This window comes from Monodelphis domestica, chromosome 2 (genome assembly GCF_027887165.1).
Source record: "Monodelphis domestica isolate mMonDom1 chromosome 2, mMonDom1.pri, whole genome shotgun sequence".
In the NCBI taxonomy this organism is placed as follows: domain Eukaryota; kingdom Metazoa; phylum Chordata; class Mammalia; order Didelphimorphia; family Didelphidae; genus Monodelphis; species Monodelphis domestica.
The window spans coordinates 268641269-268660706 of NC_077228.1; the positions used below are offsets into that span (position 1 = coordinate 268641269).

At 42.9% G+C, this 19438-nt stretch overlaps 1 protein-coding gene across 4 annotated transcripts; it reads right to left on the bottom strand.

Annotated features, from left to right (window-relative positions):
- Positions 1-2156: 2156 nt before the first annotated feature.
- Positions 2157-12746, bottom strand: LOC100026438 (antigen peptide transporter 2-like). Of its 4 annotated transcripts, none has more exons than XM_007483646.3 (12): positions 12543-12746; positions 11506-12015; positions 11290-11404; positions 6598-6728; positions 6145-6350; positions 5723-5920; positions 5013-5141; positions 4636-4824; positions 4264-4437; positions 3921-4080; positions 3361-3497; positions 2157-2909 (listed from the first exon to the last, which is right to left on the bottom strand). In XM_007483646.3, the coding sequence occupies exons 2-12, from the start codon at positions 12005-12007 to the stop codon at positions 2721-2723; spliced, it is 2130 nt and encodes a 709-aa protein (XP_007483708.2). In that variant the 5' UTR covers positions 12008-12015; positions 12543-12746; the 3' UTR covers positions 2157-2720. The 4 variants fall into 4 exon arrangements, with proteins under 4 accessions (XP_007483708.2, XP_056673949.1, XP_056673950.1 ...); XM_056817971.1 differs by having other exon boundaries at positions 12547-12735; XM_056817972.1 differs by having other exon boundaries at positions 6145-6345; positions 6593-6728; positions 12543-12711.
- Between the last annotated feature and the right edge of the window lie 6692 nt (positions 12747-19438).

The following is a 19438-nucleotide window of genomic DNA, read 5'->3' on the forward strand; positions in this document are numbered from 1 at the left end:
CTGGCTGAGACAGACAGTCTGTTAGAAAGGCAAGGTTTCTGGGCTGGTATCCAGGACTCCTGGAGTCTAATTCCTTTTCTTCCACCTCACTATGTGAGTAGTGAATTAGCTCACCTCCTCAGGCCCAAGTTTTTCTATATACCATAAATGTATTTTAATATATTGTAATTATATTGCAATTACACCTATATATGTATGTGATAATATATTGTGATTAGAATAGAATAGTCCATTATATTAACATGCCATAATTACTTCCCCAATTGATGGGGAATTGATTTTGATTCCTGATAAGACAAATAGTTGTTACAAATATTTTTGTGCAGATAGGATCTTTTCCTCTTTATTTGAACTCTTTAGGGCAGTGATGGTGAACTTTTAGGAGATGGTGGGCCAGGTCCCACCTCCCCAGAGCCTGAGTGCCCTGTCCCATCCCCCACCTCCCCTCCCCCACTCTACCCCCTTATCTCAGACAGGGGTGGGTGAAATGAGGAATGTCCTCAGGTGCATGGAGAGGGGAAGGGGATCAGCTCAGCCCCAGACCCTTTGGCTTTCTAATAACCAACTCTGGCCAGTGGCTATAGTAGCCTACAGAGAAACTTCTGAGTATCCTTTTGGCACATGTGCCATAGGTTTTCCATCACTGCTTTAAGGTATAAGCCTAGGTATAATGTTGCTAATGCAAAGTTTATGCACAATTTAATGATTTTCTAAACTAGTTTCAGTGACTTTCCAGAGTGACTATATAACATACAGCAGCATTAGCAGTGATTCACATGTTTACTTTGTTTCAACTCTTCCAACTTTTAGCACTTTCTTTTTTATCAACCCTGTCAATTAGATGAATGTGCAGTGGAACCATAGAGGTGCTTTAAATTTACTTTCTCTAATAATTTGGAGCATTTTTCCAGGACTATTGATAGCTTGGATTGCTTCCTTTAAAAACTACTCATTCATATACTTTGATGATCAGCTGAAGATGGTGCTTAACTTTATAAATTTAAATAAATTCCTTATATATTTTGGAAATGAGAGCAACTGGAAAAATTGAAATGAATATTTCCCCCCAGTTAACCTCTTACCCAATTTATTTTTATCTGCTTCAATCTTATTTATGCAAAGATTTCTTAATTTTATGTAATCAGAAATATCTAGTTAACCTCTATGTGATCCTCTCTATCCATTTTTTAGTTAAAACCTTTTTCTCTTTCAGAAAGATCAGAAAAGTCATTTCTTCCTTGATCCTCTCATTTGTTTAGGATAACATTCTTTATGTCTAAGCCATGGACTCCACTGGAGCTTACCTTGTTATATATATATATATACACACACACACACACACACACACACACACACACACACACACACACACACACATAGTGTGTGAAATGTTGGTTTAGACCAATGAATGCAAACCCTTTAAAGATGGAGTACCCTGCCCCACCCTCCATTATTCCAGAAAGGGGAGGGAGAAAGGGCTCCTATTGGGCTGCTGGGCAGAGGGGCTGGTGACATCCTCAGGCATGCATGGAGAGAGGGAGGGGATCAGCCCAGGCCTGCCTCCCTCTGGCTTTCTAGTAAAGAACTCTGGCAAATTCTGTGCTTTGGCATGCCAACAGAGAGGTGTCTGTGGGCCACCTGTGCCACATGTGCCATAGGTTCACCACCATGGGTCTAGACCTAGTTTCTGACAGGCTACTTCCCAGTATTTTCAGTGTTTGTTAAAAAATGAGTTCCCACTCCAGTAGCTGGCAATTTTACATTCATCAAACCCTCTGTTATACCATTCCTGTATACCTGTATATTGGGTACCTAATCTCTTCCTCTGATGTAGATCAAAAATCACCTTTGATGAATACTGTTTTGTAGTATAGTTTGAGATCTGTTACTATTAGGCAACTTCCTTCCCATTTTCTTCATTATTTTTCTAGAGATTCATGACCTTTTATTTATGGAGCAGGGGCATCTATCAGACTTTACCCTAGATCAAACAACTTTGAGAGCTGGCAGGACTCCATATTGAATTATCCCTGAAAACCTAGAATAAAAGAGCACTTAACACCATAAGGAAGTTCCAGCAAGACTAGTCCAGACCTTCTCTCCATAAGTGCATAGAGTTTAGTACTAATATCAACTTAGTCCTCTCCTCACCATCATTTACATCCTTAGAAAAACCATTTATTACACTATCCACATTCACAGGAAGAACTGTGGGACTAGAAACACAGAAGAAAAACAACTGTTTGATCACATGGGTTGAGGGGATATGACTGGGGATGTAGAGTCTAAAAGATTACTCTAGTGCAAATATTAATAATATGGAAATAGGTCTGGATCAATGACACAAATAAAACCCAGTGGAATTATGTGTTGGCTATGGGGGGGGGGGAGAGAAGAAAGAACATGAATCATGTACCCATGGAAAAATATTCTAAATTAATTAATTAATTAGATAAAATTTTTCAATTAAAAAATGAAAAACCATTCATTAGCACATTCACACACAGGGGTATGCAGGACTCTGTACAGAAGCAAGAAAACAACCAAATCTCCAGTGGGACAGCCCTGAAGCTACCTCTTATCCAAATCCCTCTCCTCTCTCCATTTATGTTAGCTATTGTACAGGAGCCCAGTCTAGAGGCACTCAAATTAAGGACTGCTGTGGATCCTAAAAAAAAACAATATAAAAAGGCCCCTCCCCCCAACTTTCCTTCAGGGACTCAGGCTTCAAATTGCCTCTGTACCAGGTGGTGATAGAGGCCTCTCTGGGCCATGAGCTGAGTGTGAGTCCCCTGCTCCACCAGCTTCCCTTGCTCCAGCACCAGGATGTGGTCAGCAGCCTGCACTGTCTGCAGGCTATGTGCAATCACCAGCACTGTCCGATGCCCTTGCAGCATGCTCTCCTGAAGCTGGGGGTGAGAAGGCAGGGCGTTAGAAAAACAAGCATAAAAACCTCTATGCCAACCCCAGAACTGCTTACTGCACCTAAGACAATAAGGGAAATGCGGCCCGTCGGTTTCTAGGGTGGAATGTGTAAGGAAAAGGGGAGAGAACCATGGAGATCCACCTCTATCACAATATCCAGCATCTACTCAGAAGCCTCCTTTGTGCTCCACTGACCAGAAGGCAGAAAGCTGAGAAGAGATACAAACGCAATGTCTCTACTATCCTCTTCACTGCCAGGATCTGTAGCCATCCCCAGGCCTGGAGAGGCCTAACCCAGACGGGCTTCCCCCATCTCCTTTGCCCCATATAACCCCTTGCAGAGCTGTCTTTCCCTACCAACCCTGCCATACGTGGCTCAGGCCTGGCCTCATTGGCCTCAAGAGTTCTGGCTCTTGCCCAGCACCTCGCCCTTACCGCCTGCTCACACTCCGTGTCCAATGCACTGGTGGCCTCGTCTAGAATGAGGACTCGGGGATTCCGCACCAGGGCCCGAGCAATGGCCAGACACTGCTTCTGTCCTGCAGACACCTGGCTCCCCTTCTCCCCCACAGCTGAAGAAACAGAAAACATGCCTTCGTCAGGGATGAGGTCGGTGACCCTTCCGTGCAGAGGTAACACTTTTGTCTCCAGTCGTGCCCTCCACCATCTCCTCTCTGATCAGATTAAGAGAATCCTAGGGATGTGTGCCCAATGGGGCCATCCTGGGAAAGGCAGCATCACTCCTGTGTCTCACACAAGTCACATAGTATCCGAGGCAAAAAGCCTGGGTGAGCAGGCCCAAAGAACTTTTATATAAATGAGAAGCCCCAGGGTAGAAGGAAGTACAGGGAACAATGCCAGCTTTAGAATTAATACACCCAATGCCGCCCGGACGCCCTCAACAGCAAACGGTCAATTCCCTTTTGTCTACAATAATAATAATATAATAATGCTTTTGTAAGCACTGCCAGAGTCTTAAAGCTTGGTAAAGGTACCTGTGTCCAAGCCGTGCTCCATATTGTTAATGAATCCATCAGCACCAGCTGCCCGGACAGCAGCCATCACCTCAGCATCTCTGCAGCTCTCCAGTCCATATGCAATGTTGTCCCTTACAGACCCTGAGAAGAGCACAGGCTCCTGTCCAACCACAGACACCTATGTGGAAATGGTACACGGGGTGAGCTACCCCAGGGCAGGGACCAAAGGACCCTCCCTCACTCCAAAGGTCTTCAGGAGAAGAAATTTCTCTCTTCCCCAGCGCTGTCCATCCCCTGATTTTCTTCTCCCCAGGGCTTCCTTCCTCAACTTCATCTCCCTCTCCTCTTGATCCATGGTCACCTGTGAGTGCAGGTACTTGTGCTCATACTGGGGCAGGGGCTCCCCATCCAGCAGCAGCTGGCCCCTTGTGGGCTGGTAGAGATTCTGCAGCAGTGCAGCCACTGAGCTCTTCCCAGCCCCATTGGGCCCCACCAGGGCTGTCACTTTCCCGGGATACAGGGTGAATGTCACTCCCTAAAGAGGAAGGAAATAGAAGGCAATAATCAATGAGGAAAGTAGCCAGAGACTTCCTCTCTCGCCATGAAGGAATCGCTTCCTTGTGGCTCAGGAGAATCAGGGTTGAAAACCAGGGTCAGACCCATCACCCCTTTCAGACAGAAGAAAGCTGAGAGCTATAGGACTGGATGCCTGGTTTCCTCCCATCTCAGGTACCTTGAGCACAGGTTTGTTTGGCTGCATGGGATAGGCAAAGAAGACATCTTGGAATTCCACGAGGCCACGGAGGGAAGGAGGGGCCAGTACCCCAGGACGAGGCATCTGTGGCTCACGGTCCAGGTAGTGGAAAACTTTCTCTGCAGCACCCACATTGCTCACCATGTCCCCACAGATGTACACTAGAGTCTAGAGAAACATGAGGGTACAGAGTCAATGAAGTAGAGTCACAGAGACTTCAACAACAGAGTTATAGAGTCCTTCCTATTTCCTCACAAACACAAAATCAGGTATATGGCAAACCATTCTTCCAAAATTTACATCCCACCCCCAGCAGGCCTGAATCTGAAATAAAGGCAGAGAATCTATTGCCTTACCTGTACAGATCTCCCCACGTTCCCCTGATAGAGCAGAAAGGAGACAAGGCCTCCCCTGGAGAGCTCTCCAGACAAGATCTGCCTTAGCCCACAATTCAGCATTAACACTTGCATCCCCAGTTGAAGAACCTGTTGGAGAAGGGGAAAGTGGGATGAGGCTGGGGCTGAGCACCTCACCTGGGGGTCCCTCTCCAACTCATATCCCTTTTCCTCTCTCTACAAGGAGAGACCAATAGTGAGGATACTGATTAGGAGAGAAGGGACCAAGGAGTTAGGAACGGAAGATGAAGGGTCAAGTATCAAAGATCAGAGTTCTGAGAAAAGTGTCACCTGGAGATGCACTTATACTTGTTGAACCTCCTTGGCTATTGTAAAATTAATTTTAGACTCTAATATATAGAAGTATTATATTTAAAAGAGGTTTATTAAGGATTATTAGAATTAAGAATACAAAATACAAAACCACGTGCCTAGGACTGATTAGCCCATTCAAAACCCCTGTGCTTAGCTTGCCCACTACATCATTGCAATGGGAGAGGGTGAAGTAGGCTTTGCTGCCAGTTAAATACTCCTTGTGATCTCCTCCAGGTGGAAACTCAGGTGAGATTATAGGGAATTCTGGGAAGTACCAAGGACTTCTGGGGATTGAAGTCTAGGGTTCAAATCTCCATTTTACACTATGTCCCACTACACTATTAGGTCTGGCTCACCCGACGGAGGAGCAGGTATGCCGCTCTCTCCCAGTCCCGGCGCCACTCCAGCTGACGCTTGTGCTCCAAGGCTTCCTCATAGCGCTGGGCTTCATCCTCCTCTGCTCCAAAACTCCTCACGGTTTTCAGGCTTCCCACAGCCTCCCTCACCACCTGTCCAGCCTTTGCTACAGCATCCTGGATCTGCTGGAGCACTGTCTGGGAGAAGGTTTCAGAGGGAAGGTGAGTGGGGCAAAGAGATAAGAGACCCCACTCCACCCAAGTTTCCTGCCTCCCATATTGGAGCCATTCCCCACCTCAACCCCAGCTCCCTGCTTCCCCCACCTTGGCCTCCATTCTCTCTCTCAAGGCTCCTCCTGCAGCCCATGGCACCAGCACCACTCCATGCCTCTCCTCTAAGCTGTGCTCCTGCCCACACATACCTGATGTCGGGCATTGTAGATCTTCTCAGTAGCCATTGAAAGGGGCACTTCCAGCAGGGAGAGGACAGCGAGTCGAGGTGAGAGACTGAACATGAAGCCATACAGTCCCACAACCTTCACTAGGCTCCGCAGGAATACATTGGCATTTAAAGGAAGCCAACGGCTCATCAAGTTGGTGTCTGAAGACAGGCGTGAATTTAACTCACCTGGGGAGGAGAGAATGAGATTATGCTCCAACATGGGTCAGACCCAGAAACCACAGTTGGAGCAACTCACAATCAGGGTCATCAAAATTCAAAATTCCACCTCTAAGACCCTGCCTCCTCCCCATTGCTATTGGGAGAGGGATGACGTTACCACCACCCATTCTGACAGGCACTCAGCTCAGTGTAACATGAAAGGGGACCTGAGGAAAAGCCCAAAGAAACTAAAGGGCCAGAGTCAGAACCTCACCTGTCTTGGTCTCCTGGAAGAAGGTGAGGTCCTGGTGTAGTAGAGAAGAGAAGAGCAGACGCCGAATGCGCAGGTTGATCCGAGAGAGGACAAGCATGAAGAAACCTCCTCGGAAACCTGCAGATAGTGAGCTAAGGGATGAGAAAGACAAAAGAATGAGGAGAAATGCAGGTGGAAATGAGTTATCATGAAGAATCATGGGAAGAATAGATGAGGAAAAGAGGAGAAAGTCAACTGAAGAGGAGGGATATATATATATATATATATATATATATATATATATATATAAGGGAGAGACATAAAGAGGTAAACCTGGGGAAATAGCACCAGAAAGAATAGGTGACTGGAGTGGATGGATGGGGATGAAGGAGAGACATAACAGGGGAAACCTGTGTAGAAAGAGGACAGTAAAATTCAATTCCACAGTCCTAATGAATTCGTGTTTGATGTTTGGCTCACCACTTAAGATTGTTGGGACTGTAGGAAAAGTGAAAGATATGGTATGATGACATAGAACCATCAGAAAGGGACCCTCACATATACTTCATCTGACTAGCCAAGATTCTTATTCCCTACCTCAATTTTCCTGGTGCTCTCTGAGTTATTGACTTGGTTGATTAACTGCCCACCATGTTCCTAAGGATTCCTTTCTACCCACATAAGAGAAACAAACCCCTTTTCCTATTAGGTCAACAGACATGAAAGAAAGTTTTCCAAAAAAAAATAATGATAATGAAAGTCAAATTTATAAAGCACTTACTATATGTCAGGGACTGTAAAGTGCTCTCACAAATGTTATTTTATCCTTCATAAAACTTTGAGATTTAGATACTATTGCTATTATCTCTATTTTACAGGAAACTGAGGCAAAAAAAGTTAAGTGACTTGCTCAAGGTTACATAGCTCAGGTATATGAGCCTGCATTTGAACTCAGTTCTTCAGGCTCATTGCTTTGTACACTGTACTACTTAGCTGTCTCTCAGTCTTATTGAGATGCTAAAAGAAAACAAACACTGAGGATGATATAGAAACAACATCTCTTTGTTAAATGATGTCTTCTCTGGTAAGGATGGAAGATACTTCTGAATTTTAGTGAGAGAAAGAAGGATGGGAGGGAGGGAGGGAGGGAGGGAGGGAGGGAAGGAGGGAAGGAAAGAAAGAGAAAAAATAGAGAGAAAAAATGAAAGCACAGAACTGGATGAGTTCTGTGAAATGATGTTTCTATGAACTAATTCAAGTCCCCCCACAAACTGATCTGGTTGATGGAGATAAATGGACATGTCGCTCAAAGTGTCATTCTTTCACTTCAGTGCTTCTTGAGAAATTGAAACTCTACCCAGAGACCACTTTTGCAGAGTGTACACTTTGCCCTCCCTTGTTATCAGAAACAGTTAAGTGATAGAATTAGACTATTTTTTGGCTGATGAGTCAATTTCACTCCAAGATGGAACCCTTTATACACCAAGAGCTACGCAATATCATGAAGAATCCCCCAGAAATGATATGTAAGGCTTCATGGCTATGCTCCAAGAACCTTTCCATCTGACTTGCAGCTGAAATATTCTCTCTCCCACTAGAATGGAAGCTCTTTGAAATAAAGGACTCTCTTACTCTTCTAAGTGTATTTGCAATGCTTATCTCAGTGCTTCTCACATAGCCAGCCTTTAAACACTTAAGTCACTCATTAATCCAATCAAAGAAAGGCACAGAGGTGAGAAGGAACAAAGCATATTTAAGGGATGGTAAGGAAACTTGCCTGATTGGAGCAGAGGGTATTCAGTGGGGAGAAGTGAGACATAAGAGTGGATGGTGTAATACAAGAAATGAGTTCAATGTGCAATAAAACAACTGTGGCAGAGCTCCGAGCCAGTAACTACTTATTAGAGGGACCTAGTTCCATTCAACAAATATGATCCCAGGCCTTCCTCCGGGTCTGAGAGCCCTCCTTTCTTCAGTATAGCTTTTATACCCTTTAGGGACCAAACTTATCCTTATATACCCTGGCAGTCCAGGTAGTCATGTGTTATTTCATCTGTTGGTTCCAAACCCTTGGTATACCCTGAAGTCATGTTGCTACCAAACCATAAAATGGGCATAAGGCAACCAGCCCATCTATACCCCATCCTTATGACACCTACTTTAGCAATGGGTCCTGGGTACTCTAGCAACAGACCCTGAGCTGATTTGGATGAGTAAGGTTATTATAGTGCCTAAATGTTCAGGCCTAGGGTGAGAGAGTTTCTTTTTGTAATCTTGCAAGTCATGCTGATAAGCTATAAAGTTTAGCATAAGGTTAACCTGAGAGGAAAGAACCTATTCAACTATAACCTACATCTAATTACTTCTAATTATATTGTTCTTTAAGATTAGTTGATTATCCTTAAAAGAAATATCTAATGAGGTCTTGGGTTCAAATGTGGCCTCAGATAATTCCAAGCTGTATGACCCTGGGCAAGTCACTTAACCCTAACTACCCCTTACTGCTCTTCTGCTTTGGAACCAATACACAGTATTGATTCTAAGATGGAAGGTAAGAACTTAAAAAAAAAGAAATCTCTAGAACTTAATCACTACCCCTATGGAATTACATTAAATTGGATAACATGGATAAAATCATTGATCTAGCCTGGGCAAGGGTTAATCAAAATAGGGTAGGAGTTACATTATTTCTTACAGGACCATACTGTCAGCTGATGTGACCCTCCAGGCAAAAGAAGGATGAAAGATGTTGAGGAAGAGATGAATGTGATAAAAATTTGGTTGCAGGAAAATGAATCTAAGTATGAATTAAATGAAAAATGAAAAAAAATATGAATCTAGTATGAATTAAAAGAGAGAGCATTACTAGAGTCAGGAACACCAGGAAGAAGACTTGAAGCAATCCAGGCATGAAGTGATGAGAGCCTAGGCTAGGGCAGTGGCAGTGGGGATGGAAAGAAGAGAAGGAAACCAGAAATTGTAATGAAATAATGTATAATGAATGTGCAAGACTCAGTTGGACTATGATGGGAGAAGTCAAAGGTGCCCTAAAGTTCTGATAGTCAGTGAATAGAATGATGACGCCACAGGTGGATATAAGGAAGTAGGGACTGAAATAGGTTTGAGAAGTGATGATTCTCTTGTAGACAGTCTGAGAAGAAATGTGATGACCCTGATTTGGGATAGGTTGAACTGAGGTGAAAAAGATGTCTAGCAGGCAGCTGAAGATGTTGGCCTGAGCTCAGGTGAGGAAACAGAACATGGCATTGGGAATCATCAGAAGGAAAGTAAGTGTGAAACCAACAGCATGAATCAACCCCAGAAAGTAAAATGTGAGAAAAATTCAAGGTCTGTAGAGTTAATTTGAACCTTAAGGAACTCCGATATGAATAGGCCTGGAGAGCTTGTCCATAAAAAAAGGAAAAGTGTCAGAAATTTAAGGGAATACCAGTGTAATGCAGTGACACAAAAGTTTAGGGATGAGGGAGTATGTCAAATACTGCAGAATGATTGAGATGAAATAAATCTTAGAAAGGGTCTTGGATTAGCAAAAGGTAGGTCATTGATGGCAGAGAATATAGGTCAAATTAGAAGATTAGGGAAAACAATGGAAACAAACATGAGCTTCTTTTGCTTCCTGGGTAGGCCTGAGCATGTCTACAAGTGGAGAGAGTTGAATACAACTGATCAAGATGACAAAGTCAATGCTGGAGGGGCTGTGGGAAGACAGACACACTAAGTTATGAAGTGGTCCAACAGTTACAGATCATGCACGAAATGTGACTACTCCATCCAGTCTCATGATTGGTTTTATGTGCTAAGCAAATCAAAAACAGAAACAATGGTCCAATATATACATTCAAATGTTCATAAACAGTAACAAAGAATTGCAAACAAAGTAAAAACCCATTGGCTGGAGAATGACTAAAAAAATGAAAATATATGACTGTGGAATATAATTTATAGTAAGAAATGTCAATTACAGGGAATTCTGAGAAAATGGGGAGATTTGTATAAACTGAGGCAAAATGAAATAAACAAAACCAAGAGAATAATATATATAGTGATGCCATAAAGTACATGAAAATATCACTGAAAGGAAATGCAACTCTGCATATCTAAAAAGGCCAGAAAGTAAGAGCAGATAATGAGCCATAACTCCCCTCTCATGGCAGAGAAGGCAAGGGACTACAAGAACAAAATAATATCTCCACTGTCATCACTGCTAAATAAATATTTCTGAATGAATGAATAATCAAATGAATACATCCAAATGTAGCTGAACCCTTCGTCAAATGTATGGCCTCTTTTCCCCTGATCAGTCATAGCTCTAGGACTACAGATTAGTACATCTGCAACAACAGAAAGGGAACCCAAAGATGGGGGGGGGACTATTTCATGTCTCCTACCTCTGATTAGGAGCATCTAAAAAGTATTATACCCAGATCTAGGTCTTGTGGGAGATAATGCTTTCCCTGCACTTGAGGACAGACTGGGCTTCTAGGTCAATGGAAATCACAAAGGTTTGGGTGATGAGAAATTCCCTCAGGATCACAGGATTTTAGAATCTGCTCCAACCTCCTTCATTTCACTGATGAGGAAATTAAGGCCCAGAGATATGACGTAATTGTCTCAAGGTTACACAGACAGTAAGTGGCAGCAGAGACTGAAAGATTCCCTACCTCCTCCCCTCCCCATCACCAAGCCACTGACCTTCCAAGGGAGAAGAGGCACATGAAGAAGATGGCAGTGACAAAAGCATCAGGGTCAAAGTCCTGGCCCAGGATGTCAATCACACGGCCAGTATAGTGGGGGATGAACATCTCACCTGGAGGGGGGGATGAGCAGGAGGAACATCAAGGACCCATTGCCATGTTCACTTCCATTCATGCCGCCCCACCTCTCCCCACTCCCTGCCTGTCCTTTCACCTATGACAGCCGTAGTCAAGAAGAAGAAAGCAGCAGCAAGGAAGGGCAAGTCAGGCCAGGACAGTCTCAGCAGCCTCCCCATCATGGCTTTGTTCTCCTGGCCTTGCTCCTTCTCCTGTGCTGAGGAAGGGGCTTCAGAGGGGCTCAGCATCTTCCACACAGCCCAGGCCAGGCCTGCCCCTCCATAAGCCACCAGCAACCAGGCCCAAGGGGCTGAGGCTAGGAGCACAGGTGGGGCACTCAGGGCCCCTGGAACCAGAGTCCTCAGAGACAGGAAAAGGGGGGTGCTCAGACACAAGACAGGCAGTAGTTCCCTGATCTTCCCACAGTCCCCCAATAAACTCAGAACCCCCCATAGAACTCCCATCCGAAAAACCCCCTCCAGCCAGAGGCCAAGGAGTCCTAGAGGGAACAGGGCTCCCAGTAGCCTCTGCAATAACCAGAGCAGGGTCAGGTCAGTCAGGAGGAGGGGAGCCCAGGGCCTGAAGGTAATGAGCTGCATGCTGGCACCTGGGAAAGAAAAAGGCTTGATTGTGGCAGAGAGCATGGTCATCCCAGGCCCCCATTTACTCCTTTCTCAGAAAAGCATCCCTCCCTACGAAAAGGGAACCCCAAAATCCTCCGCAGCTTCCCAATCACAGTAGCTTGCTTAATGGGCTCCCGGGAATTAGGATACTAGCCCAATCCCATTGTTTCCAAAGATGAGGAAACATGTTCAAAGTAAAGAAGCGCTTTAGCCAGGGTCTGAGAGAGGAGGAGAGGTTCCGGTGTGAGCCCACCCCTCCGCCAGAGATCTTTCCACTTCTCCAGGACTCAGAGGTTGTGGCTGTTTCTTGGGAGGAGGGGGAGGCAGAGAATTCTCCTAACATTTGGTGACGCCAAACGGAACCTTTGAAACCTCCCAACGTGAGCCTCCTCAGCACCTTCCCTGCTCCTTTTCCCCTCTTCTAGCCCGTGACTCCGAAGGTCACCGGGGCGGAACAGAGGATGGAAAGAGGAGCGGTCCAGCTCCATGGGGGTCCCCAGCAAGGACTTGCCTGCCTGCAGCGCGGACTCAGAAGCCGCAGCAGCAGCGGGGCTCGCGGCGGGATCTGTATTCCTAGCAGCGCCCAGTGTCTCCGGGGCTTGCTCTGGGGCTCCAGTCCTTCCTGCTTCAGTCCCGGACCCCAATCTCTGGTCACTTTCACTTTCGCTTCCGGGATCTGAAGCCAGCAACCTGGAGATCCGCTCCCCCCGAGTTGGCCAGGAGGGGGCGCACAAAACCCTCAAGGCCAGGATTCCGACATTCTCATTCGGAAAATTTACCTTATTCCTGAGATGGTCCTCCCTGCCTATCCCACCCGGGAAAGACTTGGTATCGCAGCTCCTGGAAGCTTTTGCCCCGTTGATGCTAAATTAAAACGATTAATATTTCCCCACTCCCACCCCAAGAAGACGTTCTCTTTTGTCTTTTTGCAGATATGGACTACTTTGGACGTGGAACATTAAATATATCAGACTTCTTCAATATGGACAGTACATTTGATAAGCTGTTTACCCCCCCCTTTTTTCCCTTTATTATAAAGGAAGCCTCTCTGGATAAGGAGAAGAAGAGAGATGCATTAAGAAATCTGGGTGAGGTTAAAAATATAAAGCTAGAAATAAAAATTTTATTTTTAAAAATAGTGAATGAATTTGGGAGTGACTGAAAGAGACGAAAGACTGGGATATGGTCAAGCCCAAAAAAAGTTGATACAAAGGGAGGAGGGACTGAGTTGTTAGGAAACTAAATAGTATTAGGGAATTCTGGAAAAGAGATGGAGATGGTGGTGGTGGTATCACCCTCTGCAGAGAGGTACAGAGAATATGGACTGAGATAGTGATGAGTTGGACCTAGAAGAAGTACAGGGGGAACACTGAATTCTGAGATGTCTAGGGTCAGCCGCTACTAGGACAGTACATCAGGAGAAGAAGCATTTTTCCACCCATCAGTCTTCCTAAGACCTTCTGTCCCTTCCCATACAAACCACACCAACTCTGGCCAGGATTTTAGAGGGGTACAGTCTTCCAAACTAGGTGGTTTTTACATATAAAAGTAAAGTTTAAATCAGTCTCCAAAATTAAGTCAACTGCTCCTACTGACTGAATGTCCGGCCACCATCACCCTCAGTCAGCATCACCCTCTTTCCTGTCTCTTCCTGCATTTGAACTTGTCCTGTGTAAACATAAAGTTAATCTTTGTATAAAAGTTAAAAGTACTAAAGCATCTGTTGTATCATCTGTTATGTTTCTAAACGTCATTTTGTTCAATACAATTATAACTTGGTTTCCAAAGAACTTTAACTCTAGAAAAACTGAAATAACTTGAGAATAGTAAGAAATTGACATTTTCAGTTAGTAAAACTCACTATCTACAATTGTAAGTGATGTGAATTTGATTTTTTTTAAAGGGGGCTGGGTGGGGTTAGGGAAGTCTTGGGTGAGGCTATGAAGGTTGGTTTGGGCGCTAAACTGTGTCATCCTAATCTGCCTAGTAACTAAGCCCTTTGTTGATTGGAGGAACTTCTCTGAGGCTAACCCAGGACTTTGGTTCAGGCAATAGCACAAGTGGCAGTCAGAAGCCTTCAAGGAAGGAAAGCAGTGGAGCCCTTTGGAAAGAAGAGGAAAGAAAAAGGAAACTCATCCGTCTTTCTCCCAAGAGTGCTGGCTGTCCCTGCTCAGCTCTCCTGACTCCTCATTCACTCACCATATTGGAAAGTCTCTCCTTCCATAGTGACAGCTACAAGATCCTTGCCTGGCACTGGGTACATCTCTCCTGGGAAGGAGAAGGGGGTAGGGTGGAAATGGGAAAAGGAATACCGAGCATGGTCCTAAGCCATGTAGTAGAAAGGAAGCCATCTTAAACCATTGTTGCATTTGCCTATACCTTGCATTTTCCAGAGCTTACACACTTGTACATTCTCATCTGCTGGTGGGGATGGTGGTAGCAATAGCAGCAGCAGCTTCCTCTTATTTATACTTCAGGTCTATATGTTCACCATCTTATTCATTCCTCTCAAGAACTCCTCAGTTACCACCTTCCGCCCCCCTTTTACAGAAGAGGCTCTAAAGGCTTAGAGCTAAAAGGGTCCTACATATTATCTAACCCATTTTACAGAGGGAAAAGGTAAAAATGAGGGAGAGAGAAAGGACCTGGGATCCTAATCCACTGATTTATCCCCTACAGCTCCATTGAATATTTGCTCTTAAAACCCTCCTGTGGGGAAGATAAGGGGTTAAGAACACAAAGAAAAAATGAAAAAACAGCAGCTGCCTACAAAAAATCTCCATGTCATTAGGGGGTGCAGTTTATAAACAAGCAAGCACGAGATGAATTAAGGAGTAAGAAAACACTAGCAGGTAAGGGAAGCAGGTAAGGATTCCCAGAGAACCTGGAATTTGGGCTGAAAATTAAAAGAAGCAAAACAGTTTAGAAGGTTGAGACAGAATTAAAGGAAGAACATTTCAAACATGGCATTTAGCTTGTACAAAGGAATGGAGGTGTGAGATTGTGTCAAGGTCAGGATATAGCAAATAGGTCAGTCTTACTAAAAGGTAGAGTGAATGGAATCTAGTAAAATAAAATGTGGAAATGGTTGGTGCTTTCAATGTCAAACAAAGGAGTTTGTGTTTTATACTAGAATGAACAGGAAGCCATTGAAGTTTTTTTTTGTTTTTTCCTAAACCCTCACCTTCAGTCACAGAATCAATATTATGTATTGGTTCTAAAAGAGAAGTGCTGAGGGCCATCAAACACACACTCTCTGACATGATCACAGGTGGAAACTGAGGCTGCAAAGCAGTCTCCAGAAAAGATGAGACATCCACTCAGCCCCCCCCCCCCCCTTATGTGACTTCTCCCACTAACTTCCCTTACTATTAAAATTGCTGTGATTATTGTACTGGTTCCCACTGACCTGTGGGATGACCAGCTAAGAAAATCATTGTTGCTTTTAATCAGCTTTCACAATCAATCAGAATTCCTTAGGAGATAGGTAGCAAATAACATTTGCTGCTAGGTACAGGGTTAAAGGGTAAATTTAACACAAACCAGATTTAGGTATTTTCCAATTTCCGGCTACCATATTTTAATGTTTCATTCTGGTATTTTAGAAACATGGCTGGGGCGAGGACAGAGTCCAGATGGCAGCACAGACACAGGGAAGGTTCATACCTCTGAAAACCCTTTCTTACCAATTCAAAACCAACTGCTCCTAGGGGACTGAAAACCAAACCTAACAACAGGATAGAACCAAGGAACACTCCTACTGGACTCAACTTAAAAGGTACGCCCCCAAAAAGCCTGAATTCAAGAACACTCAGGTTTAAGGGGAACGAAGAAGGAAAATCCAAGGACCCCTCCCTCATCTAAAACACTGAGCCTCCAGCAGTGGCTGGAATCTTTATGGGCAAAGCTGTGCCTGGTTCAGGGCTCTGAACATAGGCATGGGGAAGCAGTTGGATAAGAAGTGCAGAGCATCCGATACACTCCATATTGCCCCCCCCTTCCTGAGGTTTTGGTCTCAGGATACATCCAGCTCTGCAAGTTCAACTCTGCCCAGGATTAATCTTATCAAGCTTTTAGAGGGCAGGGAAGCTCAATCTCCAACACCCCTACCCCACAGACTGCTCTGAGTGCCTTGCTAAGCTCCAAGGGTGAAGGTTGACAGGAAAGCCCAAACCCACAGATCCAAAACATAATGAGAGGAGCAGAAGTGCAGGCAACTACAGGGGGAAAAGAAGGGGTAAATATAAGGAAACAACAGGAAAAAAAAGAAATTACAATTGACAGCTTCTATCCAGGCAATGAACAAAGAGCAAATATAACGGGTCAAAGAACACCAAGCAAAAACACAGAAACTCCAGCTAATTGGACATAGGCTTTGGAAGAACTCAAAATACAATTCCAAACACAATTAAGAGAGGCTGAAGACAACTGGGAAAAGAACTTAAAAAGCAAGATAAGTCATCTGGAAATAGAAAATAGTATCTTGAAAACCAAAATTAATCAGCTTGAAAATGAGGCAAAGGAGAAGAAAGATGAGGCAAAGAAGATGAAAGATGAGGCAAAGAAAATGAAAGATGGCATCCAAAGAAAATCAGACCAGAAGGAGGATGACCAAAAATCCAGGGATGGAATTCAGTCTTTAAAAACCCCAATACAACAATTAGAAACAAGTGACTTCACAAGGCAGAGGGAAACTAAAACAAAATCAAAAAAATGAAAAAATTGAGGAAAATATGAAACACCTCAATCAAAAAACAAAAGATTTAGAAAATCAGTCCAGGAGAGACAACTTAAGAACCATTGGTCTTCTGGAAGACCATGACAAAAGAAAAAGTCTGAACATCACCCTACAGAAAATTATCCAAGAAAACTGCCCCAAGATTCTAGAATAAGAGGGGAAAATGGAGATTGAAAGAATCCTCAAATCACCTCCTGTACTTAATCCCCAACTGAAAACACCCAGGAATATTATAGCCAAATTCAAGAACTATCAGACCAAGGAAAAAACATTACGAGCTGCTAAGAAGAAGTCATTCAGATACCATGGAACTACAGGGAGGATAAAACAGGATTTGGCTACATCTACACTGAAGAACCAAAAGGCAAGTAATATGATATTCCAGAAAGCAAGGAAAATAGGTCGACAACCAAGAATCAACTACCCAGAAAAACTGACTATATTCTTACAGGAGAAAGAATGATAATTTAATAAAAAAGAAGAATTCCAAGCATTTGTAAAGAAAAGACCAGACCTGAACAGAAAATTTGATGCCCAAACACAGAACCCAAGAGAATCATCAAAAGATAATTAAGAAAGGTGGAAAAAAGAAAAAAACCAACCCTTTTTAAGGGAACCAATAAGTTAAAATGATCTATATTCCTATTAAAAATGAGAATATTAGTAATTCTTAAAAATTATTATCACCTGGGTAGTTAGAAGAACTATACTTAGAGGGAACAGTGACAAACTGTATAGTATGAAATGCCAAGATATAAATATGTATATAGACATATGTATGCATAAATAAATATATACACAACTAGAGTTAAAAAGAGGTTAATATTAAGAGAAATGGGAAAAGAAACAAAATGGGGTAAATTTATATCTCACAAAGAGGTACATGGTGGGAGAGGGGGAGAACATCAATTCACTGGAAGGGTAAAGAGGTTGGATATGGAAAATTCTCAATTCTTACATGCATTGAAATTGACTCAAAGAGGGAAGAACAATCAAATCCATTTGGGCAGAGAATTGATTTGCGCCCTATACAGAAGTAGAAGGGTAACAAACAGACTAGTGGTGAGGGAAGCAATACAAGAGAGAGAGAGGATGGGAGGTATTTTAAAAAGATTGGAAAAAATAAGGGGAGAATAGGAATGGAGGGGGGCAGAAAGTGAAGTAAAATAAGGGTGGAAATTAGGGGGACTGATTAAAATCAAAACACTGGTGTAGAAGGAAATAGTGAAAGAAAAAGGGCAGGACTAGGAGTGGAAATCAAAATGCTGTGAAATACACAGCTGGTAATCATAACTCTGAATGTGAATGGAATGAATTTATCCATAAAGCGCAAGTGAATAGCAGAGTGGATTAGAAACCAAAACCCTACCATATGCTGTCTACAAGAAACACCCAAGAGGTAGGTAGACACACATAGGGTGAAAGTAAGTGGGGGAAATTTATATTCTTGAGATCATATATTAACAAATTAGGGAGGGCAGAGGTCAATAAACTGGACATGCAAATTAAAAAACTAGAAAGTGAAAAAATTTAAAATCCTCAGATGAAAACTAAATTAGAGATCTTAAAAATTAAAGGAGAAATTAACAAAATTGAAAGTAAAAGAACTATGAAATTAATAAATAAGAATAGAAGCTGGTACTTTGAAAAAGCAAATAAAATAGACAAAGTACTGGTCAATCAAATGAAAAAAAAAAGGAAAGAAGAAAACCAAATGACAGTATACAAGATGAAAAGGGAGACCTCACCTTTAATGAATAGAAAATTAAGGCAATCATTAAAAAAACTATTTTGCCCAATTATATGGCAATAAATATGGCAATCTAGGCAATATGGATCCTAGATTAACAGAAGAAGAAATAGAATATTTAAATAACCCCATATCAGAAAGTGAAATCCAACAGGCCATCAAAGAACTACCTAAAAATAAATCCCCAGGGCCTGATGAATTCACAAATGAATTCTATCAAACATTCAAAGAACAGCGAATCCCAATACTATACAAACTATTTGACATAATAAGCAAAGAGAGAGTGCTACCAAACTCCTTTTATGACACAAACATGGTACTGATTTCAAAGCCAGGTAGATCAAAATGGAGAAAGAAAACTACAGACCAATCTCCCTAATGAACATAGATGCAAAAATCTTAAACAGGATACTAGCAAAAAGACCTCAGCAAGTGCTCAGGAGGGTCATTCACTATGATCAAGTAGGATTCATACCAGGAATGCAGAGCTGGTTCAATATTAGGAAAACCATCCATATAATTGACCATATCAACAAGCAAACGGACAAAAATCACATGATTATTTCAAAAGATGCAGAAAAATCCTTTGATAAAATACAACACCCATTCCTAGTAAAAACATTAGAAAGTATAGGAATAGAAGGGTCTTTCCTAAAAACAATAAACAGTATATATCTAAAACCATCAGCAAACATCATCTGCAATGGGGATAAATTAGATGGGTTCCCAATAAGATCAGGAGTGAAACAAGGATGCCCATTATCACCTCTATTACTGAACATTGTACTAGAAACACTAGCAGTAGCAATTAGAGAAGAAAAAAAATTGAAGGCATTAAAATAGGCAATGAGGAGACCAAGTTATCACTCTTTGCAGATGATATGATGGTTTACTTAAAGAATCCTAGAGAATCAACAAA

Bases quoted from the DNA above. Each gene is read 5' to 3' on its own strand.
- LOC100026438 (XM_007483646.3), bottom strand. From the start codon at position 12,007: ATGCAGCTCATTACCTTCAGGCCCTGGGCTCCCCTCCTCCTGACTGAC. The intron at 6,729-11,289 runs GTCAGTGGCTTG...CTCATCCCTTAG, and splicing joins TGCCTCTTCTCCCTTGGAAG to CTCACTATCTGCAGGTTTCC. The intron at 4,081-4,263 runs GTGACCATGGAT...ATTTCCACATAG, and splicing joins ACAAGTACCTGCACTCACAG to GTGTCTGTGGTTGGACAGGA.